This window comes from Crotalus tigris, unplaced genomic scaffold (genome assembly GCF_016545835.1).
Source record: "Crotalus tigris isolate CLP2741 ecotype Arizona unplaced genomic scaffold, ASM1654583v1 scf7180000024437.13266115, whole genome shotgun sequence".
NCBI classification, from domain to species: Eukaryota; Metazoa; Chordata; class Lepidosauria; order Squamata; family Viperidae; genus Crotalus; species Crotalus tigris.
Window position 1 is genome coordinate 6,315,880 of NW_024100606.1, and position 23,734 is coordinate 6,339,613.

Genomic DNA, 23,734 nt, shown 5'->3' on the forward strand with positions numbered 1-23,734 from the left:
AATTCTGATTCCCAAGAAATATAACATCTTGCACCATGTTCATCAGGGATCCCCAATCCCAGTAAAAGGCCATGGCCTATTCAGAATCAGGCACGCAAAGCTCTACTCATGCAAATGGCCTGGTTCCCCTCTCCCTCCCCAGCCAGGCCGCTAAGCCACCTGATCCCGATGTCCAAATGCAGAGTGGTGAGAGCAAAGGCTGAGTGAGATGAGCACACCCTGCTCAGCTTGGCTCACCAAGGCTGCCAGCACAGGACATCCAATCTGTTTTTGGAGCACTGGGCAGCCTCGGTGAGTCTGAAGGAGTATGATACCGTGCCCTCCAAAAACTTCTCTTCTCCGTGCTAAAAGCTTTTGCAAACAGACGAAAAGCTTTGGGAAGCGATCTCACACTGTTCAGATCTTCCCTTTGCAAAAACTTTTGGTGCAGAAAAGCCTGAAGGAGCGTGAAACCGTATCCCAAAACCTTCTCTTGTATGAGTGGAGCTGCGCACATGCCAGGCCACCACTCAGGCGACTCAGTTTCCTTCTCCTCCCCCCAAGTTGCAAAGGTTGGAGACCACTGATGTACATAACATCAATGTATCATGAGCCTAAATTAGAAAATGACATGCAGAAAAAGTTCTACGATTTAAACCAGCATTTGCTATACAGGTTTCACTCCCTGCCACCTGAAATACTAGCATATCTAGAGAAGATTCATTAAAAATAATTTCTGAGATAAATGAAATCATAGTTAAATCAGTTTTTACAAAATGTCTTATAAAGGCCAACGGAGATTTATCTCCTGGTAAATTTCTGAAGGCAAAAGTTTGACAGCTATAATTTAGCGGATAATGCAAAAAAACAACTGATTTCAACAGCAAAAGACAATTATCTTTTACAGATGTTTGAAGTACTTCACCATGCATAGCATTCTGTTGAGATATTCTACATCTTTGATATGGAAGAAACATATCTATGCCTGCAAACAGTACATTTTCATTGTGTTCTGTAAACATTGTTTGCTTGGTATGCTGAAAAAAACTTCACACTATCACTGTAACATATCACTGTCATTGATAAGTGTTACATTTTTATGAAGACCGCTATGTAATAAACATTTACAAATTAAGAAAGGATATTATTTATTTCATGAATATTGAAAACAATGAGGTTCTTCAGCCTATAATTCAACATTTAACTGTCATTTTGTGAACAGATATAAGGGCTCACTTGAATTGAAATTTCAGTGAAGAAAACAGATAACACAGATGTCTAACAGTGTTAAATCATTCAAAGCAGAAGCTTACTTTGTGGGAGGAAACAGCTGGCCCTGGTTGTTTGACTTATTATATTTCCCAACTGTCAATTCTGTAAGTAACATTTAACCCAAATGTTTCAAAGAATTTGTCAATATCATTTTGAGTTCACAGAAACACTTTGATTTTTTTGTTTGAGTCAGTTCCAGCTTTTCTTTTTTCACTGTGGAAAATGACACTACTACAGAAGATATAGAAATGGAGTTCACGAAGCTCTGCTGTGAGGCAATTCTGGAGCAGAAATACGTGATGTTGGAAGTCAAGCTTTCTACATGTTTCTGTCTTACCTGCAAAAGATTTTGCAAATTATTCACTATGTCCATGATGATATTAGCAATACTTGTGGACACATATTTTTATTCATGTATTAATCTAAGAACTGCCTATCTCCCTCACAGAGGGGCTCTTAGTGGTATTCAAATAAAATGTTAAAATCATAAAAACTGAACATAAAAAATTGAAGTGGAGGCAAAGTTAAAATTAGACGTTAAAAGATAATTAATAGTGGGCTCCCAATGCAGTAACCAGCTGTATGGCTGCAAGTGAGATAGGGGAGACATAAAGGCCAGGGGAAGGAGGCCCATTCTCCTGACTATTCTTCTCTGGTGAAAGAATGTTCTAAAGGGAAGGCTCTCCCTCTGGACCCCACCAGTTGGAATTCCTTACCTGATGGGGCCCACAACGTATCTTCTATACCTGCCCAGATGGGATGGGGGTGAAAATGATCCCATTCCATATAGGTAGCCTGGCCCCATACCATGTAGGGCTTTAAAGGTAAAAACCAATACCTTGAAATATATATTGGACATATACATGTCAAGGTTTTTTCTCATCTGAGAAAATTCACAAGTTTTTATTGAAATCAACATTGACTGATGAAGGTTTCCAAGTAGCATAGAGAGCAGTTTTCTCCCAATAAAAGAGAACATTTGAAGCTCAGGGTTGAAAAGAAGGGTTCTTGATGCTCTCTAAACTTAGTTGTTTTCTTGCAGGCATTTCATTATCCAAACTAGGTAACATCCTCAGTGCTAGTTTTCTCTCAGGATATAAAATCAAATATTAAACTTCTGGTTGATGAGAATCAGTGCCAACTAAGTAGCCAAAGTGAATTGGTGAAAAAGTAGTTGTGCCTCCTAGTAAAGTTATTTTAAATTTTAGTAAATTTATATTTAATGGCATATTATTATATGCATTGTTTCCTTAATTCTTTACTTGCTAGAGACTTTTGTGGCCATGTATAAACATGCTTCACTGTTGAGCTCTCAGGTGGTCTTTATAATAATTTCAGATTACTGATTTAGACATAGAGCATAATAAACTGATTAGATCTTAATTATTACAGGTTTTTTCTGTGGATACGGAAGAGAAAATATGTTGATGAATGAATGCATGGGAATAAATGGAATGCTTAGCACTGGGCAGGGACAAGACAAAGACAGCGTGACTAGTTATATATTTATGGATACTTGTACAAGTAGTTCTCAATTTACACTCGGTCATTTAATGACTTACCTGAAAAATGGGACTTATAACCTGGATCCTAAAGTCCAAAGGTCGCTTCCCCTCCCCCAGTCACATGATTACTCAGGTACTCAGAAACAAAGCCCTTTTACTGCCATTTGTTGCATCCCAGAGTCAAATGACCACATTTTACTATAGTTTTGCCAAAAATCAGTACTTTTAGTTTTCAGCTAAACGACACCATAGTGAACAACGGATTTGCTTAGTGACTCCAGTGTTCACTTAACTGCAGTCATTCACTTACTGCAAAAAATGTTATACAATTGTGTTGGTCACATGAACAACTCATTTTACAACTGTTATGACTTATGACTGTAATTGCGAGCTCTATTATGGTTGCAACTCGAGGACTAGCTGTATTATGCAATAAGGAGTGTGGATCTTAACGTGATTGTGTCAAAATCTAAGTAATTGTGTTTTACAGAGACAATGAATGAACAAGTGCCAATTATGTATAAATGGGAAAAAACAAGTAAGCAATTAAATATGTATATTTGGGAGAATGATTGCTAAAGAGGGGGAAATGAATTTTAAGATGCATATACTGTATGCTGATGGAAAGGTGACATTTAGTCCATTTTAAGTAATGAATATTAAAAGGAAAAATGGTTATGCCTAAAAGAGTACCACTATACACTTTGTTATATGGAATTAAGAGTTAAATGCATGGTAGGGAGAAACGGGCAATTTAGAAAATTACGACCAGATTTCTGAAGAAAAGTTTCAATCCAGTTTTAAAGAAGTTATCAGGGCTGCCATTAAGCTACACTGCAACTTGCTTGCCACTGGCAGCCTGCCATAGAAAGGAGGGGGAGGAAAGTGAAGTGGAATGAGAAAGGATTGCCAAGGGATACCGTGAGGTAACAAAACCAAGTCTCGCACCATCCCATGAGAAACACCGGCCGCTTCAAGATCAAGAAAGGAATGCCAGCTATGAAGACAAGGACAATTTCTTAGCACTTAATTAGACCTTTCTTGATAACCAGGGGTTGGAAGGAAACATGGCAAAGTTAACCATATACTTTGGGCAGGAAAATCTCAGATCCAACTTCACTTCTTCTATAACCTCTTGGCTTTAGTAAAGTATACCTTTGGCTAGCCCTGGGGCTAAAAGTCTTTCTTTTCTAACTGACCACGTTGGAACAGTTGATAGAAGTTGAATCCTACTTTCTTCCTTTATTATGTCTGCCTACGAAGTCTACTACATTGCAATTTTTAAAATATTTTAGATCTAGAATCTCAGGTTCACTTTAAACCCTGCTACTGTTGCTGCTGAGCAGATAGCAGCAATCTGTGGGGAGGGGATGTCCTCTTATAGAGATGGTGACAGATAGATAAGTTATTGGTTTTTGATTTCTTGCTAGAAATCCCATTCTAAGGGCTTATATTACACACAGATCAAATCTGCTTGGTTGCAATATATCTACCAACTTTCAACTGCTCCAGGGGTTTGAATGAAGCCTATGTTGCAGAATGAGAGGACTGTCTTTTCTTCCTCCTTCCAGTGATGACACCATTCCTCTTCTCTGATATGATTGCTCTGTGTATCAGAAGGTTGAAGCAAGTAGTTTTTAAGATAAAAAAATATAGTATATAGGAGCAGAATAAAAGTAGTAAGATAGAATAAAACATAACAGGAAATAGAAAAGTATAAGGGGATAAAGGACAACAGAAGCAGCCTTCTTAAGAGAGCTCCTTATGGGAGGTGTTTCCTCATCACCATCTTTCTTCCACAAATGCTAACTAAAGCCCCACTTATATAATAGATTTCTCTAGATACATTAAAGGCTACATACTTATTTCAATTAATTCAGTAATTTGATAATTTATCAAGCTATTTACTGTATTAATATATTTTAGTAGAGAACATTCATAATTATCAATCAAACATATATCATCACAACATAACTCAGTTTAATTCATGCCACTTTTATGGTCAGAATGCCTGATTACCTGTTGTATAAAATATAAAAGATAAAAAGAATGATCCTACCCAGGAGCTCCTATTCCCACCAAAATCACTCCCTTGGTCATTGAGGTTGAGCCATACTATTTCAAGCTGGTAAACTATAACAGCAAATCGTGTTTTAAGAATCATCAATAAAGATTTATAATCAACTTATACAAACAGAAAACATATCCTAATTAATTTGATAATAAACATTTAGTTACTTAAACTGGAAGCAAGGAAGAAACAAATATAGCTGAATTATGTGGTCATTTATAAAGCCAGGAAATCAATAGAGACTGAGAGCAATTATCTTATTTGTCACCAGGTAACAAATATGTGAGGGGAAAATTTCTTAGAAATGGCAAAAATCAGAGGCTACTCATCTTTTTACTTTTTTTTATTCTTCTTTGTTGTTATGGTTGGTATTGCCAATCCTGTATGTGGAAAGTTTTGAAACTATCATTTCTTTAGAATAACATGAAGTTCCAAATCATAGAAAGGAAGATTTGATGGTCTCCATCAAAATGACTGTCTCTTCCACCTTTTAGAAATGGCGTCCATTTTTCCTCCACGGTACTACAAAACATTATTTTCTTGTATGCAAGAAATGTTGCAAGTAACTGGAGGCGAAACATAACATTGTGGCTATTTGTGCAAATAGGTCTATATATAAAAGAAACTTTTAAAATAGTAGTTGAACGTTTATTCCTACATGTGATAATGAAAATTATTTTGGAAATCAACAGAAAAACGTGTTCATTAGTGAAAGTTTTTAAAACATGTTAAATGCAATTTTTAAATTAACATTATGAAATGCTGGTGTTATAAAAGCATATTTTAATGATATTATAAAACTATACCATTCCATATTTTCTTGTATGCAAGAAATGTTGCAAGTAACTGGAGGTGAAACATAACATTGCGGCTATTTGTGCAAATAAGTCTATATATAAAAGAAGCTTTTAAAATAGTAGTTGAACGTTTATTCCTACATGTGATAATGAAAATTATTTTGGAAATCAACAGAAAAACCTGTTCATTAGTAAAAGTTTTTAAAACATGTTAAATGCGATTTTTAAATTAACATTATGAAATGTTGGTGTTATAAAAGCGTATTTTAATGATATTAGAAAACTATACCATTCCATGAACAGTAGAATCAAAAAGTAACAGTAGTATTGATTAAAAAACAATGGGATAAAATATTATGCAAGAGTTTACAGAATGTGCATTGAGCTCTTACAGATTCATTTGCCTGATTGATAAGAGCTCATGTTGCCACTGCCACCCTGATTACTCCAACAAATAAATTTCTTGTAATCTACTAAAAAAAAAAACACACCAAAACAAATAAATAAAACCCCAGAAGCACAAGGAAACTACAGGATATACATTCCTGGATGAGAATATAGTTTAAATCAATGTTCCTCAATCTTGGCAAGTTTAAGATGAGTGGACATCTTAAAGTTGGCAAGGTTGAAAAACACTGGTTTAGATAATATTCTTGAAGAAAGGAAAATAGCAAAGTAATTTCAAACTAAATACTGTGGAAGGAACTTATGAAAAGAAGTAATATCGAATAAAAAAAACAAAAATCTGATATTTGTATACTCAATTACCTGAAAGAACAAGCCAGAAATGAAAAGCAGACACACACATGGAAGCAATGTATCAAAACAATTTTCATATAGAAAGCTCATTTTGCTAACCAACTTCAATAGTTCACATGAAATTGTTTGATATCTAAAATATAAGGACTGTAATAACTTTCACGTCAGATGCTATCAGTTCCAAGCATCTATTGTTGTTTTCATAGAAATTTTATTGAGGCAATAAAATCAAGGAAAATATATTTAGCAAACATTTTGTTCTCATTACAGTAACCATGTAACATAATACATTATTTGTCAGCATAATAAGCCCAGTAGAGTTCTACCTATTGACCATGCCCTACCAGCAGGAAGCTATCAAAACTGAGCCTCAGCTCAAGTGTACTGAAAGAGAATAAATGTATTTGCAGTATGATAATCTAGCACAGTGTTTTTCAATATCAACAACTTTTCAATATCAATTACTACAATTCCCAACCAACATACTAGCTACAAAATTGTAGAAGTTGAAGTCCACACAAATTGCTGAGATTGAGAAATACTGAGCTAGCACACAACTCACAAACATATTATAACCATGAAACATGTTTATATGCATTATTTTTATTGTCACTCCCCAAAGAATCTATCTCTATACACTGGTTTTCTCACATCTCAGTCATATCAATGAAGGTCTCAAAGGCAAGATGGGCTGTAGTTTGGATCAAAGTAATTGGGAAATGTTTGCTAAAATAAACTATATCTGTTTATAGTGAACTGTTTTCAAGAAAAATAAAACCAAAGCATTTCTAAACCATAAGATTAATGAAAAGGCTCAAAAATAATTCATACATATCCATGAATTCTAAAACGTGTAGAACATCATAGTTCATATTTACCCTGCCACTCCATCGCACAACTGGTAGAGTATAACTCCAATCTCTGGATTTAAAAACAATGCAGCCATCCCTCCCAGAATGAAATGGCTAGGAACTAATACATTCCCCAGTGATCTGAGGAAGGATAGACTCCACTTTCATTTTGGAGTCCATTAAAATAATATCAATCCTTATATTTTGGTATGAAAATATCAATCCTTAAGTATAAGATAGTTTATTGGATTAAAAAAGAAAACAGAATTTTTTGCCAAACATTTACAAAACCCCAATACTCATTGAGATTGATCGCCCATGTACATGAAATTATTTATATGTCTGCAAATATCCTTACATTATAAATGTTCCCCTTGAATACAGTTGTGTATTATACTGCTACATTTACATTTTCTTACGTCACTGAGAATATATTTGACTCACATATGTGCAGTTCTCTTATTACAATAAAAGCAACTTCACTGAGATTTGAACCTGAACAGAAAACACTTTTACTTGTTTCTCATTATCTTTATTAAATTTCTATAGAAGCACGTTATAGAAGTAACTCAGAGTATACAGTGTACAGTTTTACTTCTTTTTTTCTATTTGAACAATAGTGTCAGGTTGCATTGGTATATTCTTAGGGACTATGACCAATTATCAGAGCATCTAAAACCTTTATGAACATTTTTCTGTGTAATGCACTGAGCCAGTATATTTAATTATTTTAGTATCCAGCCATAGAAAGATGGAGTCTTGGCAGCAATAAATATCAAGTAGCTCCTTTGCTTTATTGTAAGACAGTGCATTGAATGCACACATGACATTTGCTATAACACGCATCAAATTTATAAGTATATATTCACTTTGGATATTATTTATAGTACAAATGCATAATCCTTTAGCTATCCTAGCTTTTCCCAGAGAATCCAGTCCATTGCAAATTGGCAAGACTTTGGATATTAGAATCTACTAATGTTTCTTCTTCCTGACTATGATACTCAAGATTCTCCAGGTAGGGAGAATGGTGATCAAATCCAGCTTAAAGTCTCTGTCACCAGTATAATAAATTTAAGAATAAAATGATATTATCATGATATTAAAGGGAACATGGTCACTGGCACAACGCTCTTAACAACAGAGGACATATTTCATCCAATCCTGGGATGAAAAGACTAGTGAAACACTTTCTATTCCCCTTTTTAACAATGAACATTAGTAACAGTGCATTTGGTTCTGATAACTTCATAAATAATGTAACAATCATGTCCAGTAAACTGTACACCAACAAGACATTGATCTTGAAATCAAACCTTAAATTACAGTATAACTAAAAAAACCTGAAGAACAAGTATTAGCTGGAAAAACTTTCCACTCTAGAGCTCTGCAGTATTGAATACTCTCAGCTACCCAAAGAACTCTTGCTTATGAAAACAACTGAAATGAATTCATAAGTGTAGGAAACCTTATTCATTTGCTATTTTTCTAAATCAGAAATGACTGTAAATCTGTTATATTTATGTAAATATTGTGCAATTTATATATAAGCACATTTAAGTTGAATTCAGGTGGAATTTAAAAGCTGGGAAAAATATTCCAACAGGAGAAAAAAAAACCTCTGAATATGTCAGAGTTCTGACTTGGAAAAATAATAAGAGAAATACAAATGTATCCGCTATTCAATTTTTAAACTTTTTTCCTGAAATCCTCTCTTAATTATTTACATGCTAATGAAAAAAAAGTTCCTTCACATTCTTTATGGTGACAATAATCAGAATGATAACAGCAGGACAAATATGAGAATTATATGGTGACTGGTATCTACTTTATAAAGCAAAGTCACCATTGAATTAAGTACAAAAAAATCTGCATTGAATGACTGCTGGTGTAGTATCTTGATCAGATATCATGACCAAGCTTACAGTAAAAGCCCTATAACAGAAATTACATCTGGAGCTTTTCCAAACTGTACATCTGCAATAAATGTTGGCAAAAATTTCTGGAGCATCGGACTTATATAAAACACAAAAATTCTCCTTCGTATGTACAGCATAAAATGGAACATTTGCCTGTTTTAGTGTTCCAGATCACACACATATAATAATTTGTGTCCTTAGAAGAATATCTGTTTGGCATCCCCAGGGCTCTGCTCCATAGGACAATAAGGACATTTTAATCTAAGAATAAAGAAAATATTAAAGTTAGCCACAAAATGCCATGTAAATAGCCACATTTGAAGATAATATATTTAAATAACTAATACTTGACATTTCCTATCTCACTTCAACATTTGATTTGTGATTCAAAAATACTGAAACAAAAAAGTCAAAGAATTAGAGACCAAGATTTACAATAAAAATCAAGGTTAAAATTGAGAAAGAAAAAAAACCCACCAAATACAACTCCTACCATGTCTATTTAAGAGATTTTAAATAGATCTCTTAAGTAGATGTAAAACCTTCTACCCAAATCAATAATGAGGTAGGATGATGAATTTAGGATTGCTGTAAAAATGAGAAAGTGAGACTTTGATAAGTATATAGAGACATCTTCTGGCCAAAAGCAGCACTAAAATCTTGATTTGAATCAACTGTCAGGATCATGTAAGACCTATTGGTACAACAGTTTCATTAAATACATTTTCTGGACCATTTTAAATACTAAATATCACTTTTATCACATTCTAAAAGACTTTTAAACTTTTGGCTCCTAATTTTTTGGGAGGGAAGAGTTATTTTCCCTTTAAATCAGTTTCATGATACTACTAGTCCCTACTATTATAAATGATGAAAGACTAAGTCACTCTCAAGTCCTCTGAGAAAACAATTATGCACTAGAAATTATCAAAGTAATTAAAAATGCTTTTGTTTTCATTTCCTGCTGCAGTAATGAGAAAGGCATTTAACCCATGATGTGAAAGAAAGATGTGGAGGTGAAATTTTTATATTGGGTTGCCTTAGAGCTTAAAACATCATGTCCACTGTTATATTATAGTATGTATCTATCCTAAACCATTCCAGATTTATCAGTCAATATAGATCATACTAGGCTCAATGGGCATATGATCCAATTCCTTAAAGGGGAATATACTTTTTCAAAAATCTCAACTTTAAAAAAATGAACACTTCAGCTACCTTTTCTGCACTACAACATAAAAGAAGATAAAAAGACTAAAAAAGAAAAAGGAGTCAATTTCTTTCTTCATTTAGCACTATTGCTATTCTATCCATATTATCAAGCCAACTATTTAGTAAAGAGTATCTAGATGAATGAATCCCTCCAAGAAGTAAAAGAAAATTACTTAATTTACTGCTTCTTTGCACTCTGAGAATGTGCTACAAGCAATTCCACTTCTGGTTAGAAGCCAAGGTTATTCTGTGTCAAACAATCTCCCTACATCTAAAGACAGAAATCATAATTCACTTGAATACTTTGTACTCTATTTTATTTTACTTGGAACATATTTCCAACTAGAAATCTTTCAGATGTTGAAATGTTAGCTATAGCGTATCAGATGCTATAATTAATACAAAGGAGGAAACCAGTTTGGGGAAAATTGATTTAAAATATCAGATGTTTACAGAACACTAGGCATGTTCCTATAAAATCAAATAGCAACTCAATTTATGGACATGCTGCTGTAATAGATGGTTTTAAAAGATCTCTTACTTTTTGTCTTTTGCCAATATTTGTTATTATAATTCACGCTCATTTCCAATTATATGTTAAAAACTAATTCAATTTTCTCTGTGAATTAAATTTTGACTTACTTGCTGCCATTAAACATTTTATTCAGAGCATCTCTTGATATAATATGACCACAAACCAGCTTCATGGGTGGGTTATTATCTGTTGTTTGTTGACGAAGGATGGGGCAAGCAAATATTGAATGATACCAGCACTTTTTGCCAAGGTCCACTTCAATCTTTACAAAACAAAGATGCAGTCATTAACTGTTTCAGTTCAATGATTTATATCATATCACTCCAGACATATTGATTGGAAAGTATAATTGATTGAAAAGGATCATAATTGATTGGAAATGCTTCAACTGCTTTCCACTTCCCATAGGTTTTGCAGGCAATTCATAGGAAAGTTAAAAGCCTCATGATGATGGACATGGATAGCATCCCTTGTTTTCTCCTTGCTACGAAATGGCATTTTCCAAGTAATGTTGTGACTGCTTGAAAAGGCAATGACTATATTGATTTTCTTTTCCGAGATTAATATAAATTATATACTATAATTTAGCAGTTGAAGCAACTGCATGCCTACTTGGTTTACCTGGATTCCTTTATTTAATATCCATAAAATAAGTATCAAACATAATTTGTGGGCTATAAAACATTTAATTCTTAATCACTGAAATTTTTAAATAAGTAATTTACAAATAAATATGACTAATTAAGATGCCTTTTGAACAAGGTGTTCCAGCAATATGGATCCTCCTGTTAAATGACTACGATCTGCGATCTTCTCCCATGTGTGTTTTCTCAAAAAAATAATTGTACCAGTATGCTAGAACCACTTATTGCTATCATCAAACAAATACAGATGTTGCTTGCCTGTAAATTAAATTGATCGCATTACATAATAAAAAATGAAATATTCATTATTCTAAAGTATATTTTGCTAAAGTATTCCGATATGGGGACATTCTTAAGAGAAATAAAATTCAAGTTACAATGTGATTTGTGCAAAACTCTAATCCAAATATTTACATTATGGAAATAATTCCTATTCCAGTTAAGAAATTACCTATTGGGATACAAAAAAATTACTCACTGGTAATTCATCTTTCTGATTCCAAACACCAGTGCACTGTCTTTGTTCTATCACAGCTTTTATATTAATTAGAGCTGGCAATGCTACGCAACCTGCTGAAAAGCTGAAGAAAGCAAAATATCACCTTAAAGTTTAATATTATGAAACTTTCCTCGCAATAGCACATTTACTAAGCATTGTGTTTACCCAAAAGAAAGATTCTCTCCCCCCTCCCATTAGCCATGAATTGGATGTGGGGTAGGGGGATTATCTTACATTTGATGAGAAAGATGCTGGCACAATGAATGGAAGAATAAATTATGCAGACCTTAGTGTTAAGGAGTCTGAATGAGTTTGAGAATGAGTTGAGGATCAGCAGTTGCTTGAAAGGAGTGATTGGCAGGATGAATGTAATTATTTTATAACATGCATTTTTTTTATTTTTCTTTCTTTTCTGTACAGGTACTTCTTTCTTTTACCTCAGTTCCATTCAGTTTGCCTCCCCTCCTTTTCCTTCTTCTCCTATTAGGGCAACTATTCTTTCCTCTTATCTCTTTTCCAAACTTTTGTTTTTTTATTTCTATAAAAGGAGGGAAGGGAATCTATGCTTATGTACCGTATTTGTGAGTACAATGAGAAAAAACAGTCTGTGTGAGAGGCAATTGTTGATATGAAATGGTTGTGGTTCAATGCATTTTATAACTGGTGTATCTTAGTTTATAGGCAAGTAATTTTAATTATATTATTGTTGTTGTTTTATTATCATTACTATCTGACCCCTTCCCTGCTTCAGGGGTGTGATCACTGATAAGTATTAAAAGAAATATATGATATGCATGTATTTATTGCTTGGGGGAAGATAATCTTCAGGTTTACTTTCATGTGGATTTGGCAAGCCTGACAATAACAATAGAATAGAATCCTTTAGCAGTACACAGTTGTCTGTACTAATTTATCTACTTTTTTTTTTTTGGTGAGAGTAATCCTATATTCACAATAACCTTCTTTTTGAGTAAATATAATAATATATTCTAAATTATATTAAGAATGTTATCAGTGTTGCCAAATAATGTAAGACCCTTACTAGAACAAAGGTTATAGATATTCATTTAAAATAGAATGAAAATAACATCATGCATTCATTATGCTATCTTTTGTGTACAAAGTTACCATTGTGGAACAATAATTTATTCAAATATAGTCAAAATCAATTTTACTTTAAAAGCAGAATGCATCTTATGGAAATAGCTTTGAAAATGTATACATTGCTGGTCTAAATACTATACAACTTCATTTTCATGATTGGCCAGAATTAAGTCAAAACTAAAAATAATATAGCAAAGGATAACTTAGAATACAGCCTAATACATAGTCACAACTTTCTCTTAACAAATTTGCTTAAAGCACACCATACTACTCTTCTCTAGGATGGGACAGGAAGGTATCAAAACAACACTTGATGGCAACATTACCCAACTCTTCAACTCTTTCAGTTTCACAAAATGCAGCCTGTTTATGAAATCTCACAAATCCAAGCAAAAGGTAGTCTTTTCCAGGGAGTTCCACAAACAGTTTGCAACTATTTCAAACCATAAACAGTTCTCTGAAGCAGATCAGGCAGAAAAGCAACCACTTGACTAAGATTGATTTTAAAAAATACATATATCAACTTATTTCACAATTTTTGTTAACCCAGCAATTAACTCTTAGAAAGCCACATATTCTATATCAATGGTTCTCAACCTGTGGGTCGGGACCCCATTTGGGTTTGAACGACCATTTCACGGGGGTCGCCAAACAAGGCTGTCCGCCATTTTTCCCTTTTCTTTGGCCACGCCCCTGGCACCCAGTGATGTATAAGTGGTTGGGGGTCACCACAACATGGGGAACTGTATTATGGGGTCACAGCATTAGAAAGGTTGAGAACCACTGTTCTATATTGTTTGAAATGGTGAAGTTAATTAGAATTAAGTAAACTTTGAAAGATTGTCACAGCATCCACATAGCATGTGATATTTTTCAGATTCTATCAAAACTACAATTGTCTATAAGCTTTAATTCTGATATGGAATTATCTGTACTTGAAGATAAGGCTAATCCTACCTTTTATTCAATTTAGAAAGGGTTCAAAATAAATATTTTTTTAGTCAGGATTTTAAGATTTTAATACTGTTTATGCTAATTCGTAGTTTTAACTAGAGAGTTGGATTTTATTTTTTGTAATAAATTTGGAATTGGGTTTTATAGAATTTTGTTAAAAAGGGAAATAGGTAAATAATTCAACTTGAAAATGCATGTAACGTGAAAGAAGCCATACCTAACACTAAGAGGTGATTCAATTGAGAGTCCCAATAATGCACAAGCATCCCTTGTAAAAATATCACAGATATCTGCCCACTGATTTGCATCTAGTAAATGGACATATGGAGAATTTTCAATTCCTTGCCTCAGGTATACTAGACTTCCCATCAAAATTTGAATATCTGCAAAAGGTAAAAAAATGTAATTTAATTATGTTATAATGGACATATATTATTATATTTCTTTATTCTAAAAACTAATATATATTGAACACGTAAACTTGACAATTCACTAACAATATCTCATTATTTGACTTTTTCAATGATTGATAATTTTTGGAGATGTATTCTTTTTCATTTTGCACTCAAAATTCTTATGTTGTTTTTTTAATCTCCCCTATATGGCACTCTAGAAAGAAAAACAGAAGTGTGCTTTTATGTAGCTTAATTATGCCTATAATTATAATCAAGATTTGTACCTTTAGAACTCTCTAGCTAGCCCAAATAAAATGTTATTGGACTCTGTTTTCTCTTATACCTGTACCAGACATTGGGCAGACAATGAGAACATTTCAAGAATGTTTTTTTAACACCATTATTTTTCAGACTGATGTTTGGATGCACAATCTGAAAGTGAATAAATGCAACAAAATTTCTCAAAGACAGGGTTATTCAAAAATGCTGGCCACAGAAATATTTAGTTACATAAAAAAACAATCACTTTAAAAACTGGTAGTTCTATTTAGTGATATATATGAACAGTTGTTTAATTTTTAAATGAATCTAAGTGATGCACAAATGTGGTTTTGCATTTGTTTCATCAAGAGCAGCCCTCCGTTTTGCTGAAAAACAAAATATTTTCAAGAATGGATAGGAATGAAAAAATAGTATTATAATTTGATAGTGAGAAAAGATTTCTTCCAAAAAGAAAATGAATGGGCCAGTAAAATTTCCACCGATTGACTAAACCAGCTCTCAGATTCATAGACCAAAAAAATATCCTTGAGAGAAAGCATACTAAAAAAAGTTTTCATAATTAGATGTGCTCTGATAAAATCCACTAATATTTTTCAATACACTTAATAAATTAAAAAACTGTAAACAGGCAACAAAACTATTTAGGGCAATAAAATATCTGTAGAGAACGCAATATATACAGCTTTTAACTTGAAATGTTGTGTGGTATCTAGCATATAGTATTTCATATTGCTTACCTTTCTGATGATTGAGAGCAAAAGGTTGAAAATTTTTTGCATACTGCAGTGCTTCTCTCTGATTTGCAGTTCCACCCATTAATAAACTAATAAAATATAATCTATGCAGCTTAAACTCTAAGGAACTATTCTGTGTCATAAGCATTTCTCTGTTTGAAACAGCCCACCTAAGAAATAATGGGATAATTAATTTTAAGAAAAGAAAAACAGGAAAATTAGTAATTAAGATAATGGTTTACCCATTTGACATTTGCCTAAGGTCACTAAAAACTAAAATATTATTATTTACTATGTTTCTTATATCACCAGTATACCTCCAGCAAGCCAACCAGTAGAATAATATTGCTCTCTACAAATGTAGGTATCTTGGATTTAGACTATAACATGAAATTTCAAAATTAATGTCCAATATTTTGCAATGCAACTTGCAATTCAAAAAGGACTTCACTGAAACTGTGATGTAACAGTTCTTGATGCTGCCATCCAGTTTGAGCCAGGTCAGAGTTTCAGAGAAATGTCTGTTTTGTTAATAACTACTTACTTACAGTCCTCTGCCAAATATGAATGGCCTCTAGGAAACTAGAAAAGAGATATTTTATTAACAGCATGAAGCTGACATTTTCCTCACTGGGTCATAATGTGCTAAGATGACCTCCACACGAGCAAAGACGTTGACAAATATTTTCTGAACAAATAGCTGTTTTATCTACAAGGCTGTTAAAATAACTTTTTCACATTAATACTATGCAATAACTATTAGTATCTTGTACAGATAATGTATAATAAGTAAACATTAAGCTTCTACAGCAGACTTCCATAAAACACCCTGTTATTTGGAACAATGCTTAAATGCAGGAGTCCTGCAGGACTCGTTCCAATACAGATTTGGAATGGAAATCATATTCAGAGACCTTAATTTCTATTCATCTCTGTTGTCCTAATTTCACTACAACCTTGCTTATTATTTCAAAACTGTAATTAAAACAAGGATCAGTTCAGGTTAAATGGAGGGTGCTGAAGTTCTACTGGATATTTTCCAACAGGAGTCCTGAGGATATCAAAACAAAAGTTTCTTTTCCACACATATTGAAACCTCTCTCTGGGAAAGTCTGGAGATTATATTAAAAAGAAGTTTGAAGATCAGGGAATTGATTCATCTTGTCTCTATGGAAGAATTGTACTGGTAATTCAGAAGCAGAATAACTAGTGCAACTCTTTCTTCAAGGCTGAGAGGAACATGAATTCCTCTGCCCATACCAATTATTAATTTCTAAACAATAGTTGCATGATTCTTGCCATTCCAGAGCAGAAGAGTTAAGAAATCCTTGGAATTCTTAAAGTTAGAAATGAGCTGGAGTTGGAAAAACTGACAATAGCACAGAACACTGTAGGAATACTACCTACAAGGGCTCCAAATGTTTTTCTAATAATATCAAAGAAAGAGAGAAGGAAGCTAAATACCTTTCATGTTTTCCTACACATTTGCTCATGTGTGATTTTCTTGACTCTCTCAGGCACATGAAATGGCAGTTATAGGGAAATGCTAAATAACTACTACATCATAAAGAATGTCAGAATGTTTTCTTAGAAAATAGTTATTTGTTAAATAAAGGCATTTACAAGTAGTCCTCAACTTACAACAGTTCATTTAGTGACTGTTCAAAAATATAATGGCACTGAAAAAAGTGAATTATGACCATTTTTCACAGTTACGTCCTTTCTAGCATCACGATTATATGATCAACATTCAGATGCTTGGCAACGGGTTCATATTTATGATCACTGTTGCATCCCGAGATCATGTGATCATCTTTTATGACCTTCTGACAAACATAGTCAATAGGGAAGCCAGATTCACTTAACAACTGAGGTGTGAAAGGTTATAAAATGGTGGAAAATTCACTTAACAAATGTCTCACTTAACAACAGAAATGTTGGGTTCAATTGTGGTCGTAAGTCAAGGACTACGTATATTGCTAACACAGAGAAAAATTTGGGGGAAAAAAGACAAAAACACTTGTCTCTTGTCTATTCTTTCTATATATATGTCTACTTATTGTACCCAACTATACAAAAAGTAATTTGGAATGGCACAATTGATAACTTAGGGAACAAGGTGAAAACTAATAATTTGCAATAAATTGTGGCTTAGTATCAGGCTTCCATAAGGACCAACATTTTTAGAAATTTAAGAGCAGATGTAACTATCTTAATAACTTTCTAGAGACTTTCATTTATACAGGTAGTCCTTGGCTAATGATGGTAATTGAGACCAGAACTTTCATTGCTAAGCAATGAAAAATATATCACGGAATTGCTTGCTCAGTAACCTGGCAATCCTGACACTCCCTGTTGCTGTTGTTAAGCACGGATCGTGGGTTATTATGCGAGGATCTCCTCATGATTTTCCACTGGCTTCCACCAAGCAAAGACAATGGGCAAATATAGAAACCATATATGGCACTGGGAATACCAAAAGAGCATAACCTTGAAGGGCATTCTGTTATTTTATCTTTAGTTAGTCAGTTCTCAGTTGCAGGTCTCAGCTTAATATTGCATGAGTGTACTGTACTATTTGGCAGTACTGATTACTTACTCAGAAAATACCATTTTCTATTGAATAAAGACAACTGCTGCTACTTATTAGAATTATCCAAGCTATGACTTTCAGCTAAGGCAGGATAGATGAGATTTTCAACACATTTATTTAGCTCTAAATCCCAACATTCACAAATTTATTAAAGGAAAAGATTTCAATATCTCTTAGATTTTATCTAAAAATTTTCCAAACAGCTGAATAACTCACTCCAATGCAGGTCTCAAAACTCTAACTTTAAGTGCTTCCAATATTCGGTTCAGCTCCACAAATGGTTGCTTTTGACTTTGGTCTATAGAAAGTCCAGACTCCTGAAAAAAAACACGTTATAGCCCATATCTATTAATTAACAGGATATTTTTCACATTAATGTTTTCTATGATTATTAGATAAATAAATTATTTTGCCTCCACATTCTGGCTACAATTACCTGACAAAGCTCCTCAGCTACGTCTAACATTCCTTGCCGGAAAAAGTGTTCAACCATAACTTCGTTCAGAATCCGCTGACTATCCGCCTGCCAACATCCATCTATTCCAACACTACTAATGTCAGAGTCAAAATTCTGTGAAGTAAAAAAGGATAATTAAGTCTAGAAGAAACAATTTTTTCTGATTTTATTCAGATGCCAATATCAACACTTTCAAACTATTTAATCCATTACTGAACTACCATATCTTCTGCATTCAAACCATATTTTAAAACTGTAGATAGACAGATAATTCCAAACTCATTTTCCCCATCCCCATAAATAAAATGTTGAAGAACTCCTATATTCACATTTAATTTATGTAAGGCATTGTAGAAGAAAATGAAAACTGCAGTAGGAGATACTAGTTTTCATCATGGGATACGACTGGACTCGCTTCCAAATACCTTCCATTTTCTCTACTATATAAAAATGCTTTTTGGATCCTTGTACTTTTTTTACTTAACCTTGTAAGAAAATATTAGTGCTATTTATCTCATAGAATCTGTCTTGTGAGCTGGTTATAGAATGAATTTCTACCACTCCTCTGACTTAGACAGATCACAAATGAGATTATATTATTTAATTGGTGTGCCCCCAACACATTATGGATCCAATAATTTCAAAGATGACTTGAGGAGTTTCCTAAAACTGTAATAGGCAAATTCATCAAAATAAATCCTTATTGGTCATGAGCAATGCAATGCAAGCTCGGCTCTTGATGAAATTACTCCCAAACAGCCCTGTTGACTGATCCCAAAGATGACCTTGATTTACTCAGGAAATCTGGGAGATAAAGTAGCAGAATGAACATAGAAAGTAACAATGGCAGTAAGAGAGGCAAAACATTGTTAGTTATTGTATTAGTTAGTGTAGTTATTGTATTTACTGTATTAGTAAGTGTGGTTGCATCTTGTTTAGGGTTGCCAATTCCATTGTGAGGGTAAACCAATATGGAGAGCACCAGCCCAGCTACTGCATCCATGTTCAAATATCACACTAAGCCAAATAATCATTACCATAATGAGCATGAATCATAATAGATTGTGCATAATCTCCCCTCTTCAATTTTGCAGTTAAAATTAGTTAAATTTTGTTATATTTTGACAGTACTAAATAAAAAAAACTAAACTATTTGAAGAATTCAAATAGGGGCAAAGGTTATATGAACTGTGGCTGACATGGTAATTTTAATATTATTAGTTTAAACTAAACCCTAAAATATAAAAATTAAATTATTGGAAGGGAAATGGATATTCACATAATTTTATCAAAAAATATCTATCCACTCAATCTACTACAGCACAACCAATGCAAACTGTGGAAAGATAATATTGCCATACATCAAAAACATTTCAGAAATAATCTACTACAACTACATGGCATCAACCTTGCACACGAATCAACTAAAGTAATCCAAAACATCTTAAGTAAACCAAAAGACTCAGTAGCACCAAAAGAAAAAAAACAGGAATCCTTTATACCATACAGTGTAAGGACTGTTAACAGCCACCATGTAAGACAAATAGGCGGAAGACCAGCATCCATGAACACCAACTAGCAGTCAGAAAATATGATGAAAACTCTTTAATTGCACAACACATGGACAGACTTCCACTACAGTTTCAATTGGGAAACTGAGCATCCAAGATCAAGCTACGTTCAAAAATATTAGAGGATCCCTAGAAGCTTGGCATTCAGACCAATCAGCCATCAATAGGCATATAGAGATAAACAACATCTACATACCATTCAAAAGGGACAATCAAAAAGCTAAAAGACCAAAACACCTTATTGCCAATAGCCAACACCAAGATAAGTAGAAATTAACCTCAAGATTAATACTAAACCAACAATCAAGCAATGAAGGAACTACCAAATAAAGACCATCAACAATGAACAAAATCTATCCCGGGAACCACCAAGAACATCCCCACCAACACTAACAGGCAAGCCACTTTGATATAAACAGAGAACAAACCCCACTCCCTCTAGCACTGATGTCACTTCATCGGATAATGAAACATCTGCAAGAAAATAATCAAGCTCAGGGAGCATCAAGGGCCTCTCAGTTCATCCTGAGCTACAAATATTCTATGTTCTTCATCACTGCTTCTTCTATGGAGACATCTGAACCAGATTCATACTACCTTTGATTAGTACATGTTCTGATAGCCCAGATTTGGCCTACACCCAGATGCTGCTCATAGACGAAATACTCCAGCAGAAAAGATCTGTTGAACCCTGATGGAGCAGTATCTTGAAATGCATTTTTGTAACTATAATTCATTTAAACTTTAGATATTACTTGTGGATATACTTTTATTTGTTGTAATTTTACATGTTATATTTAATATAATTTTAGTATTCATATAATTTTATATAGGCTATATTCTGGATCTCACTTATAGATATTAGGTTGTTTTAAAAATATATTAATTCTGTCTTAAATTTTATTTTATTATCTGTACTGGTGTAGGGCTGCAATAAATTAAACTGAATTGAAATTGAAGCTTAAAATACTATTAATACCTTGTCAATTGCTTTCCCAACACGAGAAACACTACTGTGGATATCCTTATGGTCCGAAGCCAATTTCTGAACTGTGTCCTTTATTCGTTTACAACATTGGGTCATAACAAGTGATATTGTACCTGATAGATCTTCATCTGGATCTAAATGGAAGAGAGAAAAATTAAAAATTAATTGCATTATTAGAACAATATCAAAAGCCCAGGCTTCATACTTTAATTTCAAAGACCTATACAATAGAACAATAGATTACAGAATACAAAGACATTTTATTGCTATAATTAGCATCTGAAACTTACAGATAAAATTATTACAGATAAAAAAACAGGTCAAACCTATAATCTGAAATTAAATATACTGTATCTAATATATAATAAGCATATTAGCCATTAATACTACAAATTACAGTATTTGAAAATTCAGTTCTTCAAAAAATAGCCATGTCACAGCTTTCTATGCAAAAAACACAACTATGTTAAGACTCTATTCAACGTCTAATTTTAAGAAACAACAATCTCGTTTAAGCACTTTTCCTAAATTCACTTCAAATCATTAATCAGCGTTATCAACCAGACTGGGGTGCTGTGGATCAATCCTGCAAATCACTATAATATAATCAATGCAGATTTTTTTCCCTAAGAGTTAACCATCTGCAGTTTTGGTTTAGCTTGTCAGTTCAATAAGCTTAAATACATAAGGTATCTGTTTTTGCTAGAAAGTATTCAACATTGTACCCCAATGCTTCATATCCACAAATACCGTACACAAGTTGGGCTTTTGTTTTCTCCATACTGTCTCTTTAAATGGACCAGTGGCCTAAGGAAAAAGCCTTCTTACAGCTGTTCCAAATGTATCCTAATCAAGAGATTTATGGAATAGGCCTGGTAATTAGTAACTAGGTGCTCCTGGGCCCAATCCTGCTAGTGAGTAATATCAAGTAACCCTCTACTACTGATAGTATAAAGGCCACACACAATCACACCCTTGAAGGACTAACGAAGTCTACTATTTATTAACCAACAATTTTAAGAATGTAGAAATGCTGACTCTACTATCACCTACCTCTCTCAAATTGGCCTTTCAAGAAAATTTGTGTAGGGATGTTGAAATTGTCAGAAGATATATGAATCATATCCTGCCCAATTAATTTTACATCAGTCATATGTATTTTTGAGGATTTGTTCCTTTTTGAGGGTGGGGAGAAATGGAAGATACAACTGTATTCTTTTACTATTAAATAGTTCTAACCTATTTCAGACAGTTCTAACCAATGGAAAAGACCAGCATTGGGAGGGGCAGACTGTCTCCTGCAATGGATTTGAAAGAGGAATCTTATATAAAATTAAAGCCAACTATAAAGAAGTATAACTGAAGTAAAAGAGAGTTTATCTTTATATGCATGTTCTGAGAATGAACCTGATTAAACCAAATGATAAGAAATGAAAAAGAAATGAACAGAATTGTTACACTGAAAGCATAGCAGGTCTCATGACTAAAAGCAAATTTAAAGAAAGAGATGACACATTTATAAAGCTTGAGAAAATGAGGAAATACAATACATACAAGACGACTGGGATAAAACAAAACAGCCAGAGTAGGAATTTACTATCTTGCCTAATTAGCCCTGAACCTATTTCTTTACAGCAGTCCCCATAAAGAAAATGCTGAAACATTTGGTGAGGGTTTCTCTTTTGTCCAAAAGCTTTTTCAAGGAGTTCCTCTAATAATGTATAACTCCCCCCCTCATGTCTTATGAACACCTTATATATAGTATAGACACATTCATTAAAAAGCTGGAGTTACAATGCCCTGTTGAGCACAGGCTGGTGTGCGATTTGTGAAACAGCCGACTTTTTAGAGCAAGCTTCATCGTCTGAATTTCTACCCGCACAGAGAGGAATTCTCAGGAGAAACAGCAACTCGGAACACTAGTTTTGAGGAGAAAGGGAGCACATACTTTCGCTCTGGAGGATCTCGCGGCGCAGCCCTGCCACGTACTGGATCAGCTCCTCCAAACTCCGCTCGCATAGCTGCCCGTAGCCCGAGAACTTCTGAAGCACCTTCTCTAGCTCGCGCTCCACCGTCACGCATTGGTCCATTGTCTTTCCCTCCGGCGCCCTCTTGTCCTCCCGCCGACCAAGCAAGACCGTATGGCTCGGCCGGAGGACACTCAACGGAGGACCTCCGCGAAAGAGAACGAAGGAGCAAAACTAAGCAGGTTGGCGAGTTGTTGTTTTTGCAGGCAGCACGCAGGACAGCTGAGGTCCACCAGCTAAATACTGGAGATGCGTCACAGGCAGCGCTGTAAACAGCCTGGAGGTCCTTCAAGAGGAACCTTGGAGTTTACGATTAAAAATAGAAAACGATTCGAAAGTACCCTTGAAGAGGCTAAAGAGGACCTTTGCGGGATCTTAGATATTCATTATTTCCCGCTCACCCCTAAGACATCTGCTTATGACATACATGGAAAACCTTACCAACAAAGTCAAACCAGTTCCAGTACGAGTAAAATGATGGGGGTTTTCCAATAGGGTCTTTTTCCCACCGAAAGCGTTATTTCAATTTTTTAATTATTTTTTTTTAATTTTAAATTAAGTGAAGGTCTTGTGTCAAGTTTATTTT

General features: G+C 34.0%; 1 protein-coding gene across 1 annotated transcript; it reads right to left on the reverse strand.

Annotated features, from left to right (window-relative positions):
* Positions 1–6,577: 6,577 nt before the first annotated feature.
* Positions 6,578–23,387, reverse strand: RMND5A (required for meiotic nuclear division 5 homolog A). Its single transcript, XM_039331346.1, has 9 exons — positions 23,070–23,387; positions 21,113–21,255; positions 18,542–18,676; positions 18,322–18,422; positions 15,516–15,682; positions 14,319–14,484; positions 12,023–12,125; positions 11,008–11,162; positions 6,578–9,414 (listed from the first exon to the last, which is right to left on the reverse strand). The coding sequence occupies exons 1-9, from the start codon at positions 23,209–23,211 to the stop codon at positions 9,351–9,353; spliced, it is 1,176 nt and encodes a 391-aa protein (XP_039187280.1). The 5' UTR covers positions 23,212–23,387; the 3' UTR covers positions 6,578–9,350.
* Between the last annotated feature and the right edge of the window lie 347 nt (positions 23,388–23,734).